This window comes from Ammodytes marinus (assembly GCF_949987685.1).
Source record: "Ammodytes marinus genome assembly, chromosome: 9".
Lineage (NCBI taxonomy): Eukaryota > Metazoa > Chordata > Actinopteri > Uranoscopiformes > Ammodytidae > Ammodytes > Ammodytes marinus.
The window spans coordinates 13,357,209-13,377,668 of NC_137213.1; the positions used below are offsets into that span (position 1 = coordinate 13,357,209).

At 40.7% G+C, this 20,460-nt stretch overlaps 1 protein-coding gene across 2 annotated transcripts in view; it reads left to right on the forward strand.

Annotated features, from left to right (window-relative positions):
- egfra (epidermal growth factor receptor a (erythroblastic leukemia viral (v-erb-b) oncogene homolog, avian)) overlaps positions 1–20,460 on the forward strand; it is a 48,654-nt gene that overhangs the window by 17,724 nt on the left and 10,470 nt on the right. For both annotated transcript variants that reach the window (XM_080034333.1, XM_080034334.1), the window contains 18 exons: positions 8,099–8,250; positions 11,855–12,041; positions 12,193–12,324; positions 12,442–12,510; positions 12,893–13,011; positions 13,413–13,554; positions 14,582–14,698; positions 15,040–15,166; positions 15,297–15,370; positions 15,464–15,551; positions 15,676–15,875; positions 16,056–16,188; positions 16,631–16,721; positions 17,430–17,587; positions 18,399–18,437; positions 18,567–18,711; positions 18,799–18,921; positions 20,157–20,255. In XM_080034333.1, the coding sequence (XP_079890459.1) occupies positions 8,099–8,250; positions 11,855–12,041; positions 12,193–12,324; positions 12,442–12,510; positions 12,893–13,011; positions 13,413–13,554; positions 14,582–14,698; positions 15,040–15,166; positions 15,297–15,370; positions 15,464–15,551; positions 15,676–15,875; positions 16,056–16,188; positions 16,631–16,721; positions 17,430–17,587; positions 18,399–18,437; positions 18,567–18,711; positions 18,799–18,921; positions 20,157–20,255 (2,195 nt within the window). The remainder of the gene's footprint in view (positions 1–8,098; positions 8,251–11,854; positions 12,042–12,192; positions 12,325–12,441; positions 12,511–12,892; positions 13,012–13,412; positions 13,555–14,581; positions 14,699–15,039; positions 15,167–15,296; positions 15,371–15,463; positions 15,552–15,675; positions 15,876–16,055; positions 16,189–16,630; positions 16,722–17,429; positions 17,588–18,398; positions 18,438–18,566; positions 18,712–18,798; positions 18,922–20,156; positions 20,256–20,460) is intronic.

A 20,460-nucleotide genomic window follows, 5' to 3' on the forward strand; every position in this document is an offset into this window, starting at 1 on the left:
ACAGACAGAGCACAAATCTTTCCCCAGCCAAAGTGGCGGGTGGTCTCAATAACTTACTGCGGTAATCGCTTGGACTAAATTGGAGAGTGTTAGCCTATATTTTAGCCCTGCACGTCACTCTCCGCTGTTCACAGTGATGGTGCCGTGGAGACACCGTTCATGTTGTCTTCTAACTTTATAACTCGCTTGTGGGTATTTTGACAGCAAATGTTATAGACTACGCATGTGTGAGGGTGGAGCCGTGACGTCAGCGTTATCAGGGGAAATGGTTTCGGTGTTTACAGGAAACCAAAACCGTTAAGTTTTCCAAAAAATCCTCCCTGGGAGGTGATCTCAAAAACCTGCGGTTTCATGCCTGCGTTTGCTGTTTTCCTGTAAATGATATAGTGCAACCGCGGGAATTTTTCCGCGTTTGCACCGTTTCGTGTTGTCGTGTAAAGTGCCCCTAAGATATTGAAACCATATTAATGGCCTGGGGCTCCTAGGGCTAATATCAAGTAACTTTGACTAGAGGGGTGTAAATAGATACAAGTTATCTCTTTTATTCTGTCTGTTGGTGTTACACATGTGAGAGCTTCATGGAGTGAAAGCATGTGTTAACACTTTTGATTTTAAGTGATGCTGTTGTGTATATATGTACTGTACTGCTTTCTACAGACTGAATTTGTTTGAAATTGTTGACAGCAAAGCTGGTTGATTCTCCAGAGTAACATGGACTTCATTTGTGTGAACAGTTGGGTTGGGTTAGACTCATTAATATGCCTTAAAGTCTTACTTAGACATGCTGGACACGGTGTGCAGGAGTGTGGGTGTACATGCTGTATTCCTGTGTTTGTGCAAAACCCAAATCCACGGTTTCCTCACACCGAGTCGGAGAGTAAACATTATGATGGGCCCAGCCACAGGTATCTGTGGAGTGTCTCACTAACTGCCGGAGAGTGCTTTTCAGGAGCGCAGAGTAAACACCAGCCTTTTTGGTCTTTATTTGGTCACTTTGCTGAGCTTTCAACAGACTTTAACTTCACAGACTGCGCTCAAACTCAGGCAGGGACGATGAGTAAAGTCACTGGGGTCCAGAACTGTTTAAAAGGACATGATGTGACGTATGCTTCTTCACTTTGCTTGTGTTCCACAACTGAACGCTGCAGTGTTTTGTCCCCTTTGTTAGATTTAAGGAAAAGGTCAGACACGCTCATACATCAACTGTGAGGCTTTACACCCCATTTCCACAGTTTGACCCCACAGCTGGCTGCCATGTCCCACATCTACGTCTCTGGTTAGCTAAACCACAAACCGCTCCAGACTCTCCTTCTTCTCCCCCCTCTCCGTTCCTTCTATTCTCTCACACTTCCTCTCCATCAGTCCTCTTTCTCCAATGGTGCAGTACGTTTTGTCCTTATTGCACGTCCTCCTCCGCCACTGGAGACGACAATCGACTACCATCTGGTTCAGCATCGGCAGGGTATCGTCTGGAACTGACCCTAAGCAAAGATCAACTTCCTGAGATGTCAAAGGGACTTGTGTTGTTGCATTCACTGGGGATAGGGAGGGAAAGTGTGTGTGTGTGTGTGTGTGTGTGTGTGTGTGTGTGTGTGTGTGTGTGTGTGTGTGTGTGTGTGTGTGTGTGTGTGTGTGTGTGTGTGTGTGTGTGTGTGTGTGTGTGTGTGTGTGTGTGTGTGTGTGTGTGTGTGTGTGTGTGTGTGTGTGTGTGTGTGTGTGTGTGTGTGTGTGTGTGTGTGTGTGTCGGGGGGTATCCTCTAGTCCTTACTGGCCCCTTTTTTCTTTTTCCGAAGGCCCCAAGATGTTTTCTCTAAGGGATTGATGCATCTCCCACGCAAAGGAAGATTTTGTTTCCCCCCCCCCCTCCCTACACAGAGCAGGATATGAGGAATCTTTCTGTCAAACTACAAAGTGTGTTTATATGAATTTAGTACACCAACAAAGAATGCACACATGGCTGCTTGCGCTGCCGGTTTTGCCTTTTGTATGACATATGATCCCTCATCTCCTGCTGATCTTTAGGCAGCCTGAAAATATAAGAGGAGGAAGAGCTGACTGTACAGAAAGATTCAAGGAAGTGGATTTTTTACCCCCCTCATTTTACTGATAGTGGGGCTTTGAGAGATTTATGCTTCCCTGAAAAATCTAAAGGTCTGGACATTTGGAGTTAATGCAACCCCAAGTGAGCCCTATAACTTTAAACTGAGGATGATAAAAGCAGAACGTGTATTTCTTCCTCCTTTTATACACATGCTCTTACAATACATCTTCAGAGACTTTAGGAGGTAACCATCATTTACTTCAAAATAAGGGAATTAATCTTGGCATCCATTTATCATCAGCGGAGGAACACTGCAGATTGAGTTACATAATATACTTTGCCGTAATGCTGTTGACTTAGAGAGAGAGAGAGAGAGAGAGAGAGAAAAAAACAAACAAGTCATGTCAGTTTGCATTGTCGCATCCCATTAATTATGTATACGCTTTCAGATAATTGAATTATCAGACTCTGGACACAGCGTAATTGAATTGCAGGTAGTGAATGAGAGGAAGGCAACGCGGCAGGGCCATTTCTGTTTTCTGTAGAAAGGTATAAATCATGATGATTTAAATGTATAGCGGAAGGCTTTGTGTACCCAGGGAAACCATTAGATGGTTTAGAGAAGTTTTGCCGTGCCCCTGGAAAGTTTGGTCTACATTTGTGGACACTCAACATTTCCTCACCAGATAAATCCAGTTTTACTCTTTGTACAATTTAAAAAAATATAGGGGAAGGTGGGGTGATTTGTGCATTTTGGAAGTTGCAAAACCCCTTGTTTCTAGAAAACCGTGGAAGAAATTGGAAATGTAACCACATATTTAAGAAGAGCCGTCCATTTGACTCATCCTGTAAAGAAGGGAGACACAAGGAATAAGATATAAGCACGTTTAAGCTCAAAAAACTGTGTTTTGCCTTTCAAAGTAAAATTTCCATGATCAAGGTTTTTTGATTATTGTGTCTGAACAATTATAGACACGTTTGAAAACATTTGACACATGTTTTAGTGCTTTGGTATGCTACACTTTGAGTCTATATAGTTAGCACAATGTCAACCCTAAATTGCTGCATCATGCCTATTATCCAAAATTCTGGGGATGGGGTGATTTGTGCGCAAGGGCCTGGGTGAGTTATAAGTAAGTAAGTAAGTAAAATGTATTTATAAAAGCACATTTATGACAGTTTGCACTGTCCAAAGTGCTGTACATAGTGCATTCAGTAGGTAAACAATGAAGGTACAATAACAATAACCAAAATAAAAGACGTAAAGCCCATACATCCACATAAACACAGATAGTAGTGCAGAGGTAAGATAGTTAATGGGGAGGAAACACCAGGGTGTACATATGGGTTTTGAGCCTTGATTTAAAGGCAGAAATGTAGGGGGAATCACATTTGTCAGGTGGCAGTTGGTTCCACAAGCACGGAGCAACTAGTGCAAAGTACATTTCTGAGAGTTGTGCCAGTGGCATGGCTGTATACGCTGGTCACCAAAAGAAAGTGATTGTCTACAGTAGCTCAGAAGAGAGTGACATCTCAATTCCACTTAACGACACCACTGATGAGAGTTCAGATGGCCAGAAAGATGATGATGGTGACTTTGTCATTGTGACACAATTGTGACACAATGACGCACAAATCACCCCACTACGTGGGGTGATTTGTGCGACAAGACAACTTTTTTTCCGAAAGCTATATTTCTTAAACAGTTTATTCCAGATCCAAAGTTTTTATTGCCAGGGATGCACAACATCCTGAAATATATGTACATATTTGAGTTGGAGACATAACTGTCAAGGCCTCACTTTAAAATCACTTTGAGTAAAAAGTTGCACAAATCACCCCACCTTCCCCTATATATATTTTCTTATGAGGCTCTTAAAAATGTGAAATCATGGAAGAATATGAGCCTTTTTCCTTTGGTTGGTTTTGGTACTTAACATTGTACATTTGATCTCACCATGTTTAGTTAATGTTTCTCAAAAGTTTACTGAAAATGTTGTCTGCCGGGACTTTGGTTTTATACCGTGCTTTACTTGTTCCCCCTTCACTCTGTCCAATGGAAAGCTTTGAAGGAAATTGTCAATATGTCATGTTCGGAAATGCGATTATTTGCTTTCTCGCAGGCAGTTAGATGAAAGGATCGATACCACTCTCATATCTCTTTGTTGAATATGAGGCTACTACCAGTTTAGCATAAAGACCGAAAACTTTTGGAAATACCTAGCTCGGCTCTGTCAAGTGGTAAGAAAGTATACCTGCCACCAACTCTAAAGCTCACTCATAAACACATTTACCTTGTTTGTTTAAAGGTGCTACAAGAAACTTTTAAATATTCCTGAAACAGTCAAGTTTTTCCTCTGATGATGATAATAAATGACATGTAACAGCAAACGAGACCATCAGTGCAAAGAACGCTATTTTTGATAGTTTTTCTTAATTCCTTTGTCATGGGTACGCTCACCCAGGAACTACCAGCGTAGTAAAACACTTCCGCCTTTGTCCAAAGGGGGTGCAAGAATGAGCTTAAACTGAAAGTTCATCGGAGCACCTTTTTAATCCGTCCACAAAAAAGTAAAACATGTCAAAACATACATTTTGTGACGAGAGAAGTCAAGTCAACCAAAAACATTGTATTGGACTGCAGAATATTGTAGTTTTTAAAAAAAATATATATTTTGCTACACACTTTAATCAACTTTTCAGTATTGTATGGTAATAATATTTGAGTAATTATTGCTCTATTTTGAGTACTTGTAGAGAAACCCAGGAAGTTTAAACAAAGATTTGAACTGCCTTCTCTGTACCATGTGAATTATCACAGTGTGTGGTTTTTGAGTGTGTATTGAGCATGCACCTGAAGTAAGTAAGTAAGTAAGTAAAATTTATTTATAAAAGCACATTTATAACAGTTTTCACTGACCAAAGTGCTGTACATAGTGCATTCAGTAGGCCAACATGGGCCAACATGAAAGTAAAATAACAACAACAACAATAGAAAAAATAAAGATAAAAAATACAAAATACATAACCCGGACTTCCACACACAAACATATACAGTAGTGTAAAAGTCAGATAGCTAATGGGGAGGGAAAGCCAGGGTGTACAGATGGGTTTTGAGCCTTGATTTAAAGGCAGTAATGGAGGGGGCATCACGTATGTCAGGTGAACACTGAGCTAATTATCTCACACAATAAGCGGCGTAGGCAGTTGTTCTATAGTTGTGCAAATATAGCCTGAAGAAACAAATATCTACCACACACCCTGGACTTCCAACACTAGTCCCCAATCAAACATGAAAAGTGAGTGATATGCGAGCACACATTGCAACAAGCTTAAATTACAAATGATCTGGTTTATCAAGTTTTTTGTCAACTCAGTGCTGATCAGCAATGCGCAATCCAGGAAAGGTGTTTCACACCCACACACATGCCAGTACAAACACATACATGAAGGCAGAGATACACCAGACGTGCCACTCCTTGCTCCTACAGTTAGCCTCTGGACATTTTGTGACAGCATTACAGCTGGAGGAAGTGAAGCAATTGGCAATAAGTCTTTGTCACCGTATCAGTCACGTCACTGCAGGCCCCACCTTTGTAGGCAAGCTGTTCTTTAGTGTGTCTGATGATGATTCAAAATTGAATCAGCTGCTGTAAAAGAAACTGGGTTGCCTGTCATTTCCAATCTTTTACACACTACCTGTCCCTTTGTACCAGCAGAAAGATAGTTTGCAAGTTGTGCAACCTCTTATGACACATCTAACTCAGACACTCTGTCTGTGACAGTCATTTGTAGAAGGCTATGTTGTTAGAAGAAAATAAACATCTAGATAGAACCACAAGGTACATTTTTAATCATAACGTCAATGTAGCTACAGTCTGACCCGGTTTCTGATGAAAGTCAGTTAATGGTTGTAGGAAATCAGGTCAACACACCAACAGAGTTATGAAATCAACAACTGGGCAGAGGAGAATTTTTGCAGTGGATATAGTGCTGCTTGCTTGAGCAATCCACAGTTTTTTTTCTTCCCTTAGCGCCACACAAGTCTGAGCCTCAGGTGGAGGAAGTAGGTTGAACCTTTAGTCACCTGCCTCATGCTGCCTTTACTGCTCATCATAAATATTAACTGAAACAAACTTTCAGACAGGAAGCAGGCTTTGGATGTGCAGCTGGGAGATATACATAGATGATGAACTGTATATGGTAAAACAAAAAAACAAATGAACCATTATCAGCATCCCTATTAGCAAACTGTCATCTGGGATGTCCAAATCAGGTTGATTAATATTAACGGCTGCACAGTCATAACATCCTATTTGTTGATTAAAGTTTGGTTTCTCAGTCTTAATAATAATTAGGGGACTAATCATATCTCCTCTAATTGAAATGGTGAGCTTTCCTTTGCTGGTCTGCCTGTGTTGCCTGGGCGTTGGGCTGCTGGACTGCAGGGTTCATGTCAGGGAAATCCCTCGGGGACCAGCTAACGAGGAGGAGGAAGGAGAGGGAGGGCGGCAAACAGCTGTTTGTGCCTCATTCTCACTGATTGGGTTCCCCATCACCATTGCTTTGTGTGAATTCCAAACAACTGCAAGAGTACAAATGCACAGCCGATGAGGAAAGGTACAAAATATTGGCTTAGGCGATAATAGTTTTTGACTCAGCTGAAAGATGATGAAATTTGGCGAGTCAGAAATGCCTCACAGTGCAATTGATCTAACTGTAATGTACAGTGTCGTGAGGTGTGCCTTCAAAAAATGGAGTGCATGCTTTGGCTTTCTTTGAGTCAAGATCCGACACGTTGTGGAATGTGTCCCAAGAGACATTACACCAGCGCTATCATTTCCGATAACGCAGAGAAAGAATCTTTTGTTTTTCTGAACTTATTGTTTAAGGTAACCCATAAATAAGTCACTTAAATACTTAAAAGAGAAACATCAATTACTTAAATTAAGCTTATTATATGTTTGTCCAAAATGTGTGTGTGTGTGTGTGTGTGTGTGTGTGTGTGTCCGTCACAGCTGACTCCTCAGTGCCAGTCAGAACCTGCCTGACCAGCTCAAGTGACTGAACTCTCATAAGACACACATTCTCCCTTTGAAAAAAAAATAAATCTACGATCATTAAGAAAATGCCTCTTGTGTCTTTTGCACTTATCAGCATAACCTGCCTTCCTTATCCAAACACTTTATTGCACAAGGCCAGATACGCTACATTATCAGCCCACAATTGTAGTCCAGTAGATCCCTCTATCAATGGCTTTGTTGTTATTGGAACAACAACAAAAAAACTGTGCATGGATCAGCATTCAATTTAAAACCCTAAGTTAGTTATTTAATCATGTCAAGAACCTGCCCTAAAATCAGATATGCTTAAAGTAGGCTAAAGTTATTGAGACGGTTGTTAATTATGAGCTTTAGAGAGCTAAAGTTCCTCCTCCAAGAAACACACTACCAAATCTCATGGAATCTGTGACACGCCAAACCTTTTTCTCTGAAATGACACAATGGGCCTGGAGATGCTGGTTTGATGCCGGCGGTTGTTTTAACTAGTCTGCATAGCAGTGGAAAGATCCCAGCCCCTTGCCAGTATAAATACAGCCAGCTCACTTTGACTCATGAGCCAGAATTCGCCTTTGTTGCTGAGATTTGATTCCTATTGTAGATGCAACCCAGAACGGGTATTTTAACATGGAAGCTGGCCAAGTAATGACTGAAACAGAATTCAGAAACAGGGACACACACACACACACACTCACACACACACACACACACACACACACACACACACACACACACACACACACACACACACACACACACACACACACACACACAGAAATTCATAAGTTGAGCCAATGTGTTACATAAGCAGCGTGTGTTTGTGTTTGTGTGTGTGTGTGTGTGTTTCTGACTGATAGCACTGTTGGCTGCCTCTTTGCATACATGCTTTTGTGACATTGCAGATGAGTTACGACCAGCTTGCGTCTCGTGTGAAACTTTCAAATAAATCTTTCATAACAATACTCCAATTGATTTGTTTTGTTGTCTGTCCCTGCAGTATGCCAAGGCATTACCAACCGTCTAAACCTTCTGGGTTCCAAAGAGGACCACTATGTGAACATGGTCAAGACCTACAGCAACTGCACCGTGGTCCTGGAGAACCTAGAGATCACCTACATGGAGGAGCACCGGGACTTGTCTTTCCTCGGGGTAAACACTGTATTCTATTAGCAGAGGGGGCTAAACGTGAACATATATTGTTTTTTATAACTTTGTCTCTTTGGTGGTCGGAGGCCAGTTTGCCAAACAATATATCCTGGATCTTCTTCACTCAACATCGCTTCGGTACAGATCATTTTCAAGTCATTTGACTCCACTGTGTGACAGCTCATGTGAATTTATTGCGCTCTTGTTGGAGCTTTGCTGTAAAGACAGCGTTGTGAACACTGGAGGGGAGATGTAAGGAGGGACCACACACACACTCGCATGCAGTTTTGCACACATAAAACACAGAAGAAGACACAGTCAGCAGATGCGTGCAGTAGTTCAGAGGGTGTAATTTCCACTAGTGGGGGGGGGGGTGTCTCCCTCACTTTTTCAAAACCTTATTTTTGGCCCCCTTACTGTTACGTTTTCAGTTTGCAAAAAAAAAAAAAAAAATCTCTTAAAATAGAGTTTGTACAGCTGTCCTAATCCAGATGGGAGAAGCTCTGAGTTGATAGGCTCATCATCGTCACCTTGAATGGCCTACAGTTATCGCGTGCTCACTGCTATAAGCATTAAAAGTGATAGCGAGTACTTTTATGACTTTTGCAATGGGTTTTGCCTCTCTAGGGATTAGTCACATTGTTAAACCTAAAGTGGCCTCCTGTATAAAAAACATTTAATTGATATTTCATTAGACACATGTAGTTATGCCATTCTTTGAAGGTAGATGCTACAGTGGTTGACACTAACGCTTGCCCGCTTGCCCGGGGCAAGTGAAAATAATGTCCGGGCAAGTTGATATTGCTTTTTGGTTGCCCGACCGGGCAAGTGGATTTTAGATGAGTTGTCAGTAGTCTAAGCTATTTATTCATGTGTTTTAGAGTCCGCAAAACATTTTTTTCCCGCTAACTCACACAAAATAGATCGGCTACTATTGAGCAGCTGCGCGCAGCAGCCAGCAGCATCACGCTCTCTCTCTCTCTCGCTCGCTCTCTCTCACACACACACACACACAACAGCCTGTGTGCGCGCAGTTTCGCTGTCTACGTTCCGAAAGCCGGCTCTATTAGGCTACGGACCTGGTTCCGCTATATTCAAACCCCAGAAATCAATAACGTTTGAGCTTATCGATACCGCTATGGAGTCCAGTAGGTCACATGATGTAATTTTAAATATCGAGTAGAGTCGGGTCATCTTCAACTAATTAGGCCTACTTTGGCGAATTATTCCATCAGTGGTCTGCATCATAGACTGTAAAAGTGTTGTACCTTCGACTGTCTTGAAGAAACTCCTTCAACCTGCTTCAACTCTGTCTCCAAAAAAAAAAAAAAAAAAAAATCCGTCCGCTGAGCCGCTGCCGCCCATGCTGCTGACGGGCTCGGCACCGTCTCATCATTCATTCAAAGCAGCGGTGATCAACAAACGCAAACGAGAAAAAATTGTGATAGTTTTTAAAAATTGTGATAGTTTTTAAATTCATATTAAAATCTGCAGGATAAGAACTAGTTGGCTTTAAAAAAAAATCGCAAACGGTTCAAACGTGATGTGTTCAGGTCGGCTCAGTAAAATGATTATTAGGCACAGGTCAATAAAATGACATCATGATGTGTTCAAATGTAACATCAAGAAAAAAAGAAATTTAAGTTTTTCGTGAGAAGCTTGAATAATACAGTTTGGGTGAAAAACTTGTTTCCCCAGCAATATAACATCAGTGTTTCCCCCAGCGCTTTATAGTTAAGGCGGCCGCCTTAGCAAAACAAGCCCCCCGCCTTGACTACTGACCGACCAAATAAATAAATAAATAAAAATTAAATCTTTAATTTTTTTATTTTTAGTGCTGCACAATTAATGTACTAGCAAGCGCGATGTGTGATTTTTCATGGTCAGAATTGCGCGAAAGGCCGTGATTTGCGGTAAATAAATGTGCACATATGTCTCCAAGCGTTTCTCTCTGCTCAGACTATCAGCTGCTGAAATGCATTAGTCATTTTAAGGGGAAAACACTTTGTATTATTTCAATAATTGAATTATTTTTCAAACAGCATGCTTGTGTAGGCCGACAAGATTCATTTTTCTGCATTTTAAATGCTGCTTTATTTTTATGTTTTAAATTTGGAAATACATGTTCCCAAACAACCAATAACCTCTGCATTTAAAAAGAAATCAAGCAAGTAGGCTAATAATAACCATATATGAATTTATCGCATCACAGTGTGCCTATTGTCCACAATAATCTCACAACAGCCCCCCATCCAAAAAGGAACTTTAAAAAGCACTTTGATGTGCATACACATGTTAAGTGTATGGTCCATTATTTTTATTTAGTGTGTCTGCATGGTATTGCACCAAAACAGTAGAATTTCTTTAATTGTATTTTTTTTGTCTGCATGTTTACACAAAATGTGCACATAGCAAACAAAATTGCACAACTGTAAGGTCAGTGTCATTCAAATAAACAGAACTATTTCTTTAGTGCGCATTGGCATCTTTGAGCAAAATACCCCCAAAATTTTCGCCGAGGCGCGTTGCGCCGCGCCTCCTGTACGGCTAGACAGTGACCACCTTGACTAAGACATTTCCTGGGGGAAACACTGAACATTATTAGTAGGCCTAAATATGGAATTTTTACCTGTTTAAAGTCCTATCCTTTGCTCTTCTAATCTTATAAGCAATTAAAGCAATAATACCAGTTCTCTTTTAACAAAATAATAGAAAAGTATCAATAAAGATTTGGATTGTGGAGTCTTTATAATGGTATCAATATGAATAGAAATTAATGATCCCCCTCCCTACTTACAGTATAACTGGGCAATAGCTTTAACATGGTGGACTTTAATAATTTTATGGCAGACTATCACTTTTTCGCACAATGTGACCGTTTTAAATAAGTAAAATAAGTTACATTTTTCTGAACACTTTTGTGTGGAAGCTTACCTTCAGCTTGACTCTGAGCTAGACTGAGTTTTCTGAGAACCCCAAAACCAGGCCAGGTGCCTGGCAAAAAGAGGCCCTTTTACAATGCTGCAGCAGGACCAAGTGCTTGGTGTAGTGTGAAGTCATGATATCTAGGCTTATATGAATTGTTGTTGGTTGTATGTGGTCAGGATGAGACAGTAAGCAGTGTTTGCATTTAAAAGATAAGGTTCGCTAAAATGTATAATTTCATTAGCCTATATATATCATTGTTTAACAGTTTTTTTGGGCAAGTGAACACAACATTCGGGCAAGTAAAACATTACCTGTACTTGCCCTATGGGCAAGTGCTTTTGAAACCTTAGTGTCAACCCCTGTGCTAGAATTTCATATATTTCATATCAAAAGGTAAGGTACGCATGGACACAGCTCTATTTAGTAAATATGTAAAAAAAACAACAGCAGCCTGTTCCTAATGATCATAATTTTGACCATTTTAGAGAAGTTAACTGATTCAGATGTTTAAGTTAGTCCACTGCATTATTAATACCCTAACTGACATGCATTTAAAAAAATGTATACCACCTACATTTTGGAAGACCACTTTCATCATATTCTTTTTGAAAAAAAAGTATGTTAATACAGGAAATAGCATAAACATAGGTCCGATTTTCTACATTTTATATTTCCGCAGTCTATTGAAGAAGTGGGCGGCTACGTCTTGATAGCTCTTAACACGGCGTCCAGGATTCCTCTGGAGAAGCTGCGCATCATTCGGGGCCATTCTCTCTATGAAGGAGGCTTTGCCCTCGCTGTGCTCGCCAATCATGACAAAGCTACAGGTCAGGGCACCAGTGAGCTTCTTCTGAACAGCCTGACAGGTCAGTCCACATCTCCATTTTCTTCAGTTTTCTGTAACTGAATTTCTCACAAAATCTTTTTTTTTAATTTAAAGTGGTAAAAAAATATGAATTTGTCATAAAATGAATTGTGTGGTTCTGTCAGACTAATGCAGCAGTATTATATTTGTAGAAATTCTCAAAGGAGGTGTGAAGTTCGGGACCAGCCAGCTATGCAACGTGGAAACAATACAGTGGTACGATATTGTCAATGCGGAGGGGAAACCCAACATGGAGCTCCCAGTGGCCAGTTATAACCCACGTTGTAAGTTATACACTTCCAAGACGGAGATAAATACCACAAAGCATTTCCTTATATCAACCGTTATGTGGATTGGTAGATCATTTCATATAAACATTTTACCCTGTTTATTTTTTGCAGGTAAAAGATGTGACTCAAGCTGCTTTAATGGTTCATGCTGGGCAACCGGCCCTCAAAACTGTCAGACATGTGAGCTGCCTTTTTGTGATTCCAGTTTATCATTAAAACTAAATCTTTAGTGCATGAGATCTGTGTAATTTTCTGATGCGATATGTTGTGGTGTGTTGAAACACTTCAAACTGTTTGTCATGGTTTTAGATAGTTTTCATACTTTTCTATGGAGAACCAAAGGATCTCTCTTTGCATGCATATTACCATAAGATAAGACAAGTTAACCTTCATAGATCCCTACAGAGACATTCAGGTGTTGCGACAGCATAAGGACAGAAATAAGTAAAGATATGCAGTATAGAGGGCAGCTTAATATGTCCTCAAAATAAAAAAATAAAAGACTAGCTACAGATCATTCCACTCACTAACTTTGTCCTGTTTTTTTATTTTATTTTTTCAGTCACAAAGCTGAACTGTGCACAGCAGTGTTCCAAGAGATGCAAAGGACCTTCACCCAGCGACTGTTGTAATGAGCATTGTGCTGCGGGCTGCACAGGGCCGCGGCCGACCGACTGTCTGGTGAGAGAAAGACACCTTCATGTAGGGGGACAAGAGTTATGTTATAACCAAGGAGGCAGGGGAGCAGAACCAGCATGAACAACATAACAAAACTCAATGTTTCATACGTAAAATCTGGATGAGAAAAACTCCCACGAATACAAAGTCCTCACTCTGGGTCATCTGTTTTTATGATCACAAGTATTGTTATTGGTTTCAATACCAATGAGACATACTGTATAATAGCTGCTGATTAAATCCTTGATTTGGCAGTGCTTTGAGTGTCGCAGTCTGCTCCCCCCTCTCTGTGCACCTCTGAGAGGATTCAGCCAAAGCCGTGATACAGAGGAATGTGCTGTTATCATTAGTGTGGGGCTGTGTTATGGTCCCGGTGCACTGGGTGACTGTTGTTTGTGCTGCAGGCCTGTCGGGACTTCCAGGACGATGGGGTGTGTAAAGACTCCTGCCCGGGCCTCCACCGCTACGACCCCAACCTGCATCAGCTAGTGCCCAACCCACACGGAAAGTACAACTTCGGGGCCACCTGCGTCAAGGAATGTCCACGTAAGAACCGCTCTAAACAGAGAAACGTATCCTCAATTTTTTGGTGGTTTTCATTTCATTTAACATTTATTTATACTCAAGAGAACAATTGAGGGGTGACCCTCATTTGCAATGATGTCAAACAAATGCATAGCAAAAACAACAATGCATACACAATATACAATTCAAATACATAACAAGCTGTTAAAGACACAAACACAGTTGGATCATTTTGACAGCGATGCAGAATGGCTGCAATTTAAAAAAAAATTAAATGGGTGAAAGTACAATATAGCCTAATTAAAACAGTTACAGGTAGAGATCGGCAGATTTAAGATAATATGTCTAAATTTGTTTAAGGATATGAAGGTATTTATTTTAATTTGTTGCTGTAAATTGTTCTAGGAGTCAGGGGCACTGAAGCTAAAAGCTGTCTTTCCAAGCTCAGACTGGGCTTGTGGAATGTATAACATGAGCATGTTATAAACCAGCATTGTTTCTGAACTCTTCTCCACGCTGATATATTTATTACTTTCCTGGCTGTTTGACAGTCAAGATAAATAAAATAAAGTGAGTTGACTTCACTGGCCAAAATGAAAGAACAAAAACAAAACACCATGCATGATCACAAGCTTTTTGACATTGTGGTATGCCAAGCAAGTGCCCAGGTTGTCCTCCAAGGATGTTAGACATTCATTGGTTACCGTTTGCCTCAGTTTAATTATAAACCTTATAAACACAGAAAGAAAATGATTGAGTTTTGGGGCGTGTTAATGCAACAACTGTTCTCTCTCAGTTTAACTTGCAAAGGTCTGTCCCAGTATTACTCAGTCTTTACGGCCCGCAAAAAATATTATGTAGCTAGAGTCATATTGGTGGTATAACTCCTACAGGTTATTAATGCCTAAAGACTGGTTATGATGTTCATTTTTTCCCCCTCCTTCTTACCTTTTGTGCCTCTATATCCAGTGTAATATTCAGCCTGTAAATGTTAAATATTATATGATCATTCATGAAGTGAACAGCTTGCATTTCGCAATCCCTGCAGATAACTATATCGTGACTGATCACGGAGCGTGCGTGCGGACCTGCAGCGGTAACACATACGAGAAGGACGAGGGAGGAATCAGGAAGTGCGTCAAGTGTGAAGGACTGTGCCCAAAAGGTTAAGCTCTCCCTTTGCCACCTGAGGACATGTCTGACTCATACACATAGTATACTTTGCAGTGGTGGGACAAGATTAAGTACATTATACTTCAGTGCTGTGCTTTATTAAAATTGTAACATACAATTTGCTGACAATCGTTACTACTTTTACTGTACTTTTATTTGTGATACTGCTTCTTTAACTAAAGAGTCTGCATACTACAGCACTTTCAACACCGTTTGCTTTCTCTAAAATGCCCTGCACAGTTTGGATCAACTTTGTAGAGAAAAGTAGAGTAAGGTCAAGTGCTTTGAATGAGTTTCTGTTCTAATATTTAATTTTTTTCATAATGTTCACAGTGTGTAATGGACTTGGTACAGGAGATCTGACTAACATCCTGTCTATCAACGCCACCAACATCGACTCCTTCAAAAACTGCACCAAAATCAATGGTAACATTGCCATCATCCACACATCAATTCATGGGTGAGTATGGGATATTAACAGCGTCACACAGCTAATCCCTGTCTTTAACTGTATCAGGTGGGGTAGTTTTACAGGCACCTTTAGCCATGGCATATAACGCTTATGTTTTTTTTGTTGTTGTTATTCTTAGGGATACATATACCAAAACACCAAAGATGGTGCCTGCCCAGCTTGATGTGTTTAAGACAGTTAAGGAAATTACTGGTAAGACTGCGTAAGGCTTGAGTCATGCAAGAGACACTAAATCACCTAATGCTTGGGAAAGAGTCACAATTAACAACCCCATTTTTGCCTCAGGGTATTTGTGGATTCAAACGTGGCCAGAGAGCATGAGCTCACTCAGTCCTTTTGACAATCTGGAGATCATTCGAGGACGAACTAAACGGTATGGTCCCTGTGGATTCACAACCACTGGATCACAAGAAAATCATTTGTTGTTTGAAGAGTTGAGTTTTGTTTAAGGCTGTAATAAAATCTTTCCTTTTTTCTTATTTCTTTCTATTTGCTAGTGGTAGCCGCAGTGTGGTCATGACTCAGCTCAGTATCGACTTCCTGGGCCTTCGCTCCCTCAAAGAAATCAGCGATGGCGACGTTGTCATCATCAAGAACAAGAACCTGTGCTACGCCAACCAGAGCCACTGGAAGAGGCTCTTCAAATCAAAAAGCCAAAGTGCTATCATAGTGGAAAATGCTGAGGCTGCCACATGTGGTAAATCTTGTCCCCCCCTTCAACAAATTCAGTCAGATCATTCTTGTTGTTTTTCTTTGTTACCTCTGATTTACGCAATGCACAAGCTAGATTAAATAAATAAAGTCTTGCATCTAAATCTGATTATTGTGAGGGAAGAATTTCTCATTGAGATTGTATGGTTTGTTTTTGTTTTTCCAGCTCAAGGGAATAACACGTGTGATAGGAAGTGTACCGTGGACGGCTGCTGGGGCCCCAGCCCGGACATGTGTTTCGCCTGCCGTGACTACAGCCGTGATGGGAGCTGTGTTGACTCCTGCAACATCCTGGATGGGTGAGGGAGGCATTTGGGTTTTTAAGCCCTTTAAGCTCTAAAATGCAGTGTGTCTTTTTTTTTATACAAAAAACTGTCTGAACATTTGATCTCTGCGCAGTACACAGATAACTCCTTCAAAGTCTATTTTCATACCACAAACACAAAACATTAAATGGGTTTAAATACTTTAAATGAGTTTAGTGATTTGGTTCTGGAAAAGTTCTGAGACCAAATACAATCCAAGGTATTTTGAAGTAAAAACCTCCAGTAGATAGCTTAAATAGCACATTCACCTGTGTCTGTTGATCTTTGCAGATCTCTGTCAAACATTCAATCTTGGCCTGCTTACAATTTAACTTATGCACTCAAAAAAAAAGAATTATCTCACTTCACTTGTAACTGTTTGAAATGTGGTGCACCAGTGGCGAGAGTGTGACAGCTTTGTTATTGCTTTTTGCAGAGAGCCACGGGAGGCCGTCATGAATACAACCTGCATGGAGTGTCACCCCGAATGTCAACGCTTGAATGAGACTGCAACCTGCACTGCGCCTGTATGTGTCACAAGTAAACTGTTATTACAGACATCCATAAAAAAACAATATCCTAAAAACACTTGAACTATTGTAGAGCAGCGCTTTGAACATTATTTATGAATTCTCTAATGTCAACCTTAGATGTAATGTTTAATGTCACTCGGAATCAAAGCACATCACAAATGAACAATTGCGCAGCACAAAATCCATTGTAGAAGTCTTAATGTGCTACCAATTTCTCCATCAACAGCAGCTTTAATTGACCGTAATGCAATGCACCCACAAGACATGTAGTGCTTTGGATAAGAGGTGTGGCTGTGTGATTTAGTTGGCACACTGCGTACTTGTATGTCCTCCTAATCCCATCTTCGACTGAAAACAACAAGTTCAAGCACCTTTTTGGAGTCGTTGAAAGTACCTCTGGGAAATGTAAGGTATCATTATTGAAAATAGAAGCAGACAGGTTGAGAAAAAAATATTAAATTGCAGCACTTGCTTGCAATAAGTGTCTCGGAGAACACTACAGAAATGTAGTTCAGGCCAGTACAACTCTGTACTGGCCTGAACTACATTTCTGGGTGGGTTTTCATTGCCACACATTAGCATCTTTATGGATGTGTCCTGCTTTGAGAAATTATTACTATGAGACAGTGCAGTTCACATAATATTTACTACTCATCTCAAGTGAGCTGTAAACATTATGAGTCTTTTGCTTTTACTTTCCAGGGTTCTGGAAACTGTACGAAGTGTGCCAACTACCAAGATGGACTGTTCTGTGTGTCTCGATGTCCCCAAGGCGTGCCAGCGGAGGACGACACGCTGCTGTGGAAATACGCGGACGATAAGAAAGTGTGCCAACTGTGCCACAAGAACTGCACTCAGGGGTAAAAGCATTGTTCAGCCGACCTGGGAACTGGCACTACATTTCCCTGTGTTGCAAACATTTGTCTTTCGTAATGTTGATGCAATAACAAGCCACAAGGCTCAGTTGTGGCTCTGTTAGACCGTTCGGAGAGAGAAGTGGTTTTTCAACATGAGGCCGTTTTTGTGATATTAATGATGGACTTGGACAGTTTGGGAGGGATGATGTGGACTAAGATGAAAGGAAAATAACAATGGTTTTGCCATTTTGCCCAATTGTGAAAAACAGCAGTTTTACTTATTCCACTTTTCCAAAAGTGTTCCAAATTCTGTAGATTTTTTAAGGCTTTTGCCACTGCTTTACATTTATTTCTGTCTTCGCTAGATAGAGGTCTGAACTGGATTATATAACAGAACAAGTATTACTTTGACAGAAATGAAAGCACACCTAATGTTCACATTGATGGAGGGGCCACACTCAACCATGGTTGTGGCTGGTTGGTATACTGATAAAAGAGCAGGGAAGTGCTTCAAGGATACCAGCTTGTCCTTAAATCCACTGCAAGCACTTGTGTAGTATGTCCTTCACCCTTCATCATCATAGATGACCCCAGTGATATCAACTTCTCATTGTTTTGTCTTCACATTCAATTAAAGTATGTTACTTAACATAATGTGTTAAGTGTGACAACAGTGATATTTTTTGATGGACATTGATGGCGAAGCTTTTCCTTCATTGTTTTACTTCAGAGAGAAACAATTGACTTGTTATGACTTTGTGAATTTGCAGTAATTGTATGGTAACACCAGCTTCTTTGCATTGATTTGTTACAGGTGCAACGCGCCTGGTCTCGCAGGCTGCCAGGGCAAAGGGTGAGTGAGTAGAATAGCTCTCATCACTGATGCTATATTAAGCTACACACTGACTTTGCCAAAAATAGTGTGAATGTGTTTTGTTTTCTATATCTACATTTCTTAAAGAAGCTACCACCTGTCTTTCAGCTCTTCTGGTCTTTCCATGATCGCGGCCGGTGTGGTTGGTGGACTGCTGGCGGTTCTCATTGCCGGCCTGTCTGTCTTTGTGTTGCTCCGCCGACGCCACATCAAGCGGAAGAGAACACTGCGCAGACTCCTCCAAGAGAGAGAGGTAAGATGAGGGGTTAGTTTACAGTAATCTAGGCCGTGCTATTTGCAAGACAGTATTTAAGATACTCAATCCTTCCCTTTTTTTCAGTTGGTTGAACCTCTGACTCCCAGTGGAGAGGCGCCAAACCAGGCTCTGCTTCGGATCCTGAAAGAACCCGAATTTAAGAAAATAAAAGTGCTGGGATCGGGAGCATTTGGTACAGTTTACAAGGTAAAAGCAATTTTGAGGTTAGAGGTCTCAAAAAACCTCTTCTTGTCAACATTTCTCCAAATTCGGCACTAAGCTTAATTGAAGCTGGAGCACCGGGGTAATGTATGTGCCAAGTCTCCATAATAACCGACACCCGTCAGACTTTTCGCTCGTATACATCTGTTATCAATTTTTCCAATTAAGACACACATATTTAACTTGCCAGATCGTGCATGAGTGACTCCACTCTCACTTTCATTGCTGTGTGTGTGTGTTTACATATGTTATAAATAAGGTATTATTAATCTCATTGTGGGGATGTATGCTTACACAGTGGCATTGTGTAGACTTATCTTCCATATGGGGACACTAGGCTGATCTCTACAAAATGAAGCGTCTATTTTTAGGGTTGGTTTTAGGTTAAGGTTACTATAAATCCCCTGAGAAAATGTAAGTCAACATAATGTTCTCCTTTTAGTATAGAAAAAAGTATGTAGGCCTATACCAGGGGTGTCCAAACTTTTTTCACTGAGGGCCACATACAGAAAAATCTACGAAGGGCCGGGCCACATTGCAAAAATAACACATTTATCAGGACATGTAGCTGCTCTGATGTTTAGTTTCATAGTGTCTTCGTAAATTGTAATCCTTCTTCATGGCAACACTTTCCTTGCAAATTAAACAGACACATTTCCCCTCAGAGCCGGCCCAAGCCTTCATGGGGCCCTAAGCAGAATTTGATTAGTGGGGCCCCTCTCTTATGTTAGGGCTGACCAAATCATTGACTATTGTTAAATGCCATTCAGACACCCAGTGTTTTCGGCTATTGCCTCCAATGTCCAGCTGGGGGAAAATAGTAGCCAGCCGAGATCCCGACCCTCCTAGGAATTTAGTATGAAAAAATAATTTGGAGACACTGTGTCAGATGAATTTGAAGCTATTGAAGGACACATGGATTTAAAAAAAAAAAAAAAAAAAAAAAAAAAAATTAAAATATTTTTTTATTTTATATTTTTAAAATCGGCCGCGGGCCAAAAAAAAGCGGGCCGCAGTTGGCCCGCGGGCCGTAGTTTGGACACCCCTGGCCTATACGTTTCTAGGGTGGGGTTGCAGTCATGCAGTACCTACAATACGTGTTTGCATTATTAACTGTATTGCATCGGCCAATATTTGTATTCTTGCACGTGTTCCCTTGATGATTCAGGTGTAATTTAAATCATGTAGCATGTAAAAATAACAAACCCGTGTCGCTCCAGGGCCTGTGGGTTCCGGAGGGAGAGGATGTGAAGATCCCAGTGGCCATCAAGGTTCTGAGAGAAGCCACATCACCCAAAGCAAACAAAGAAATCTTGGACGTAGGTTCACTAACTTTATGTGGTACATTTTTGGGCTCTACGCTTACTGTAACACTGAGTCACAACTAAAAAAAAACATTAATTTGAAATGTTATTTCCCGAACCGCTTCTGCAATGTGTGTGTGCTGCTGGTGGTGGGAAATGACAGTGGAAATATAAAAGTGACAAAGTCTATACACATTTATTTTAGTTATTATCACAATAT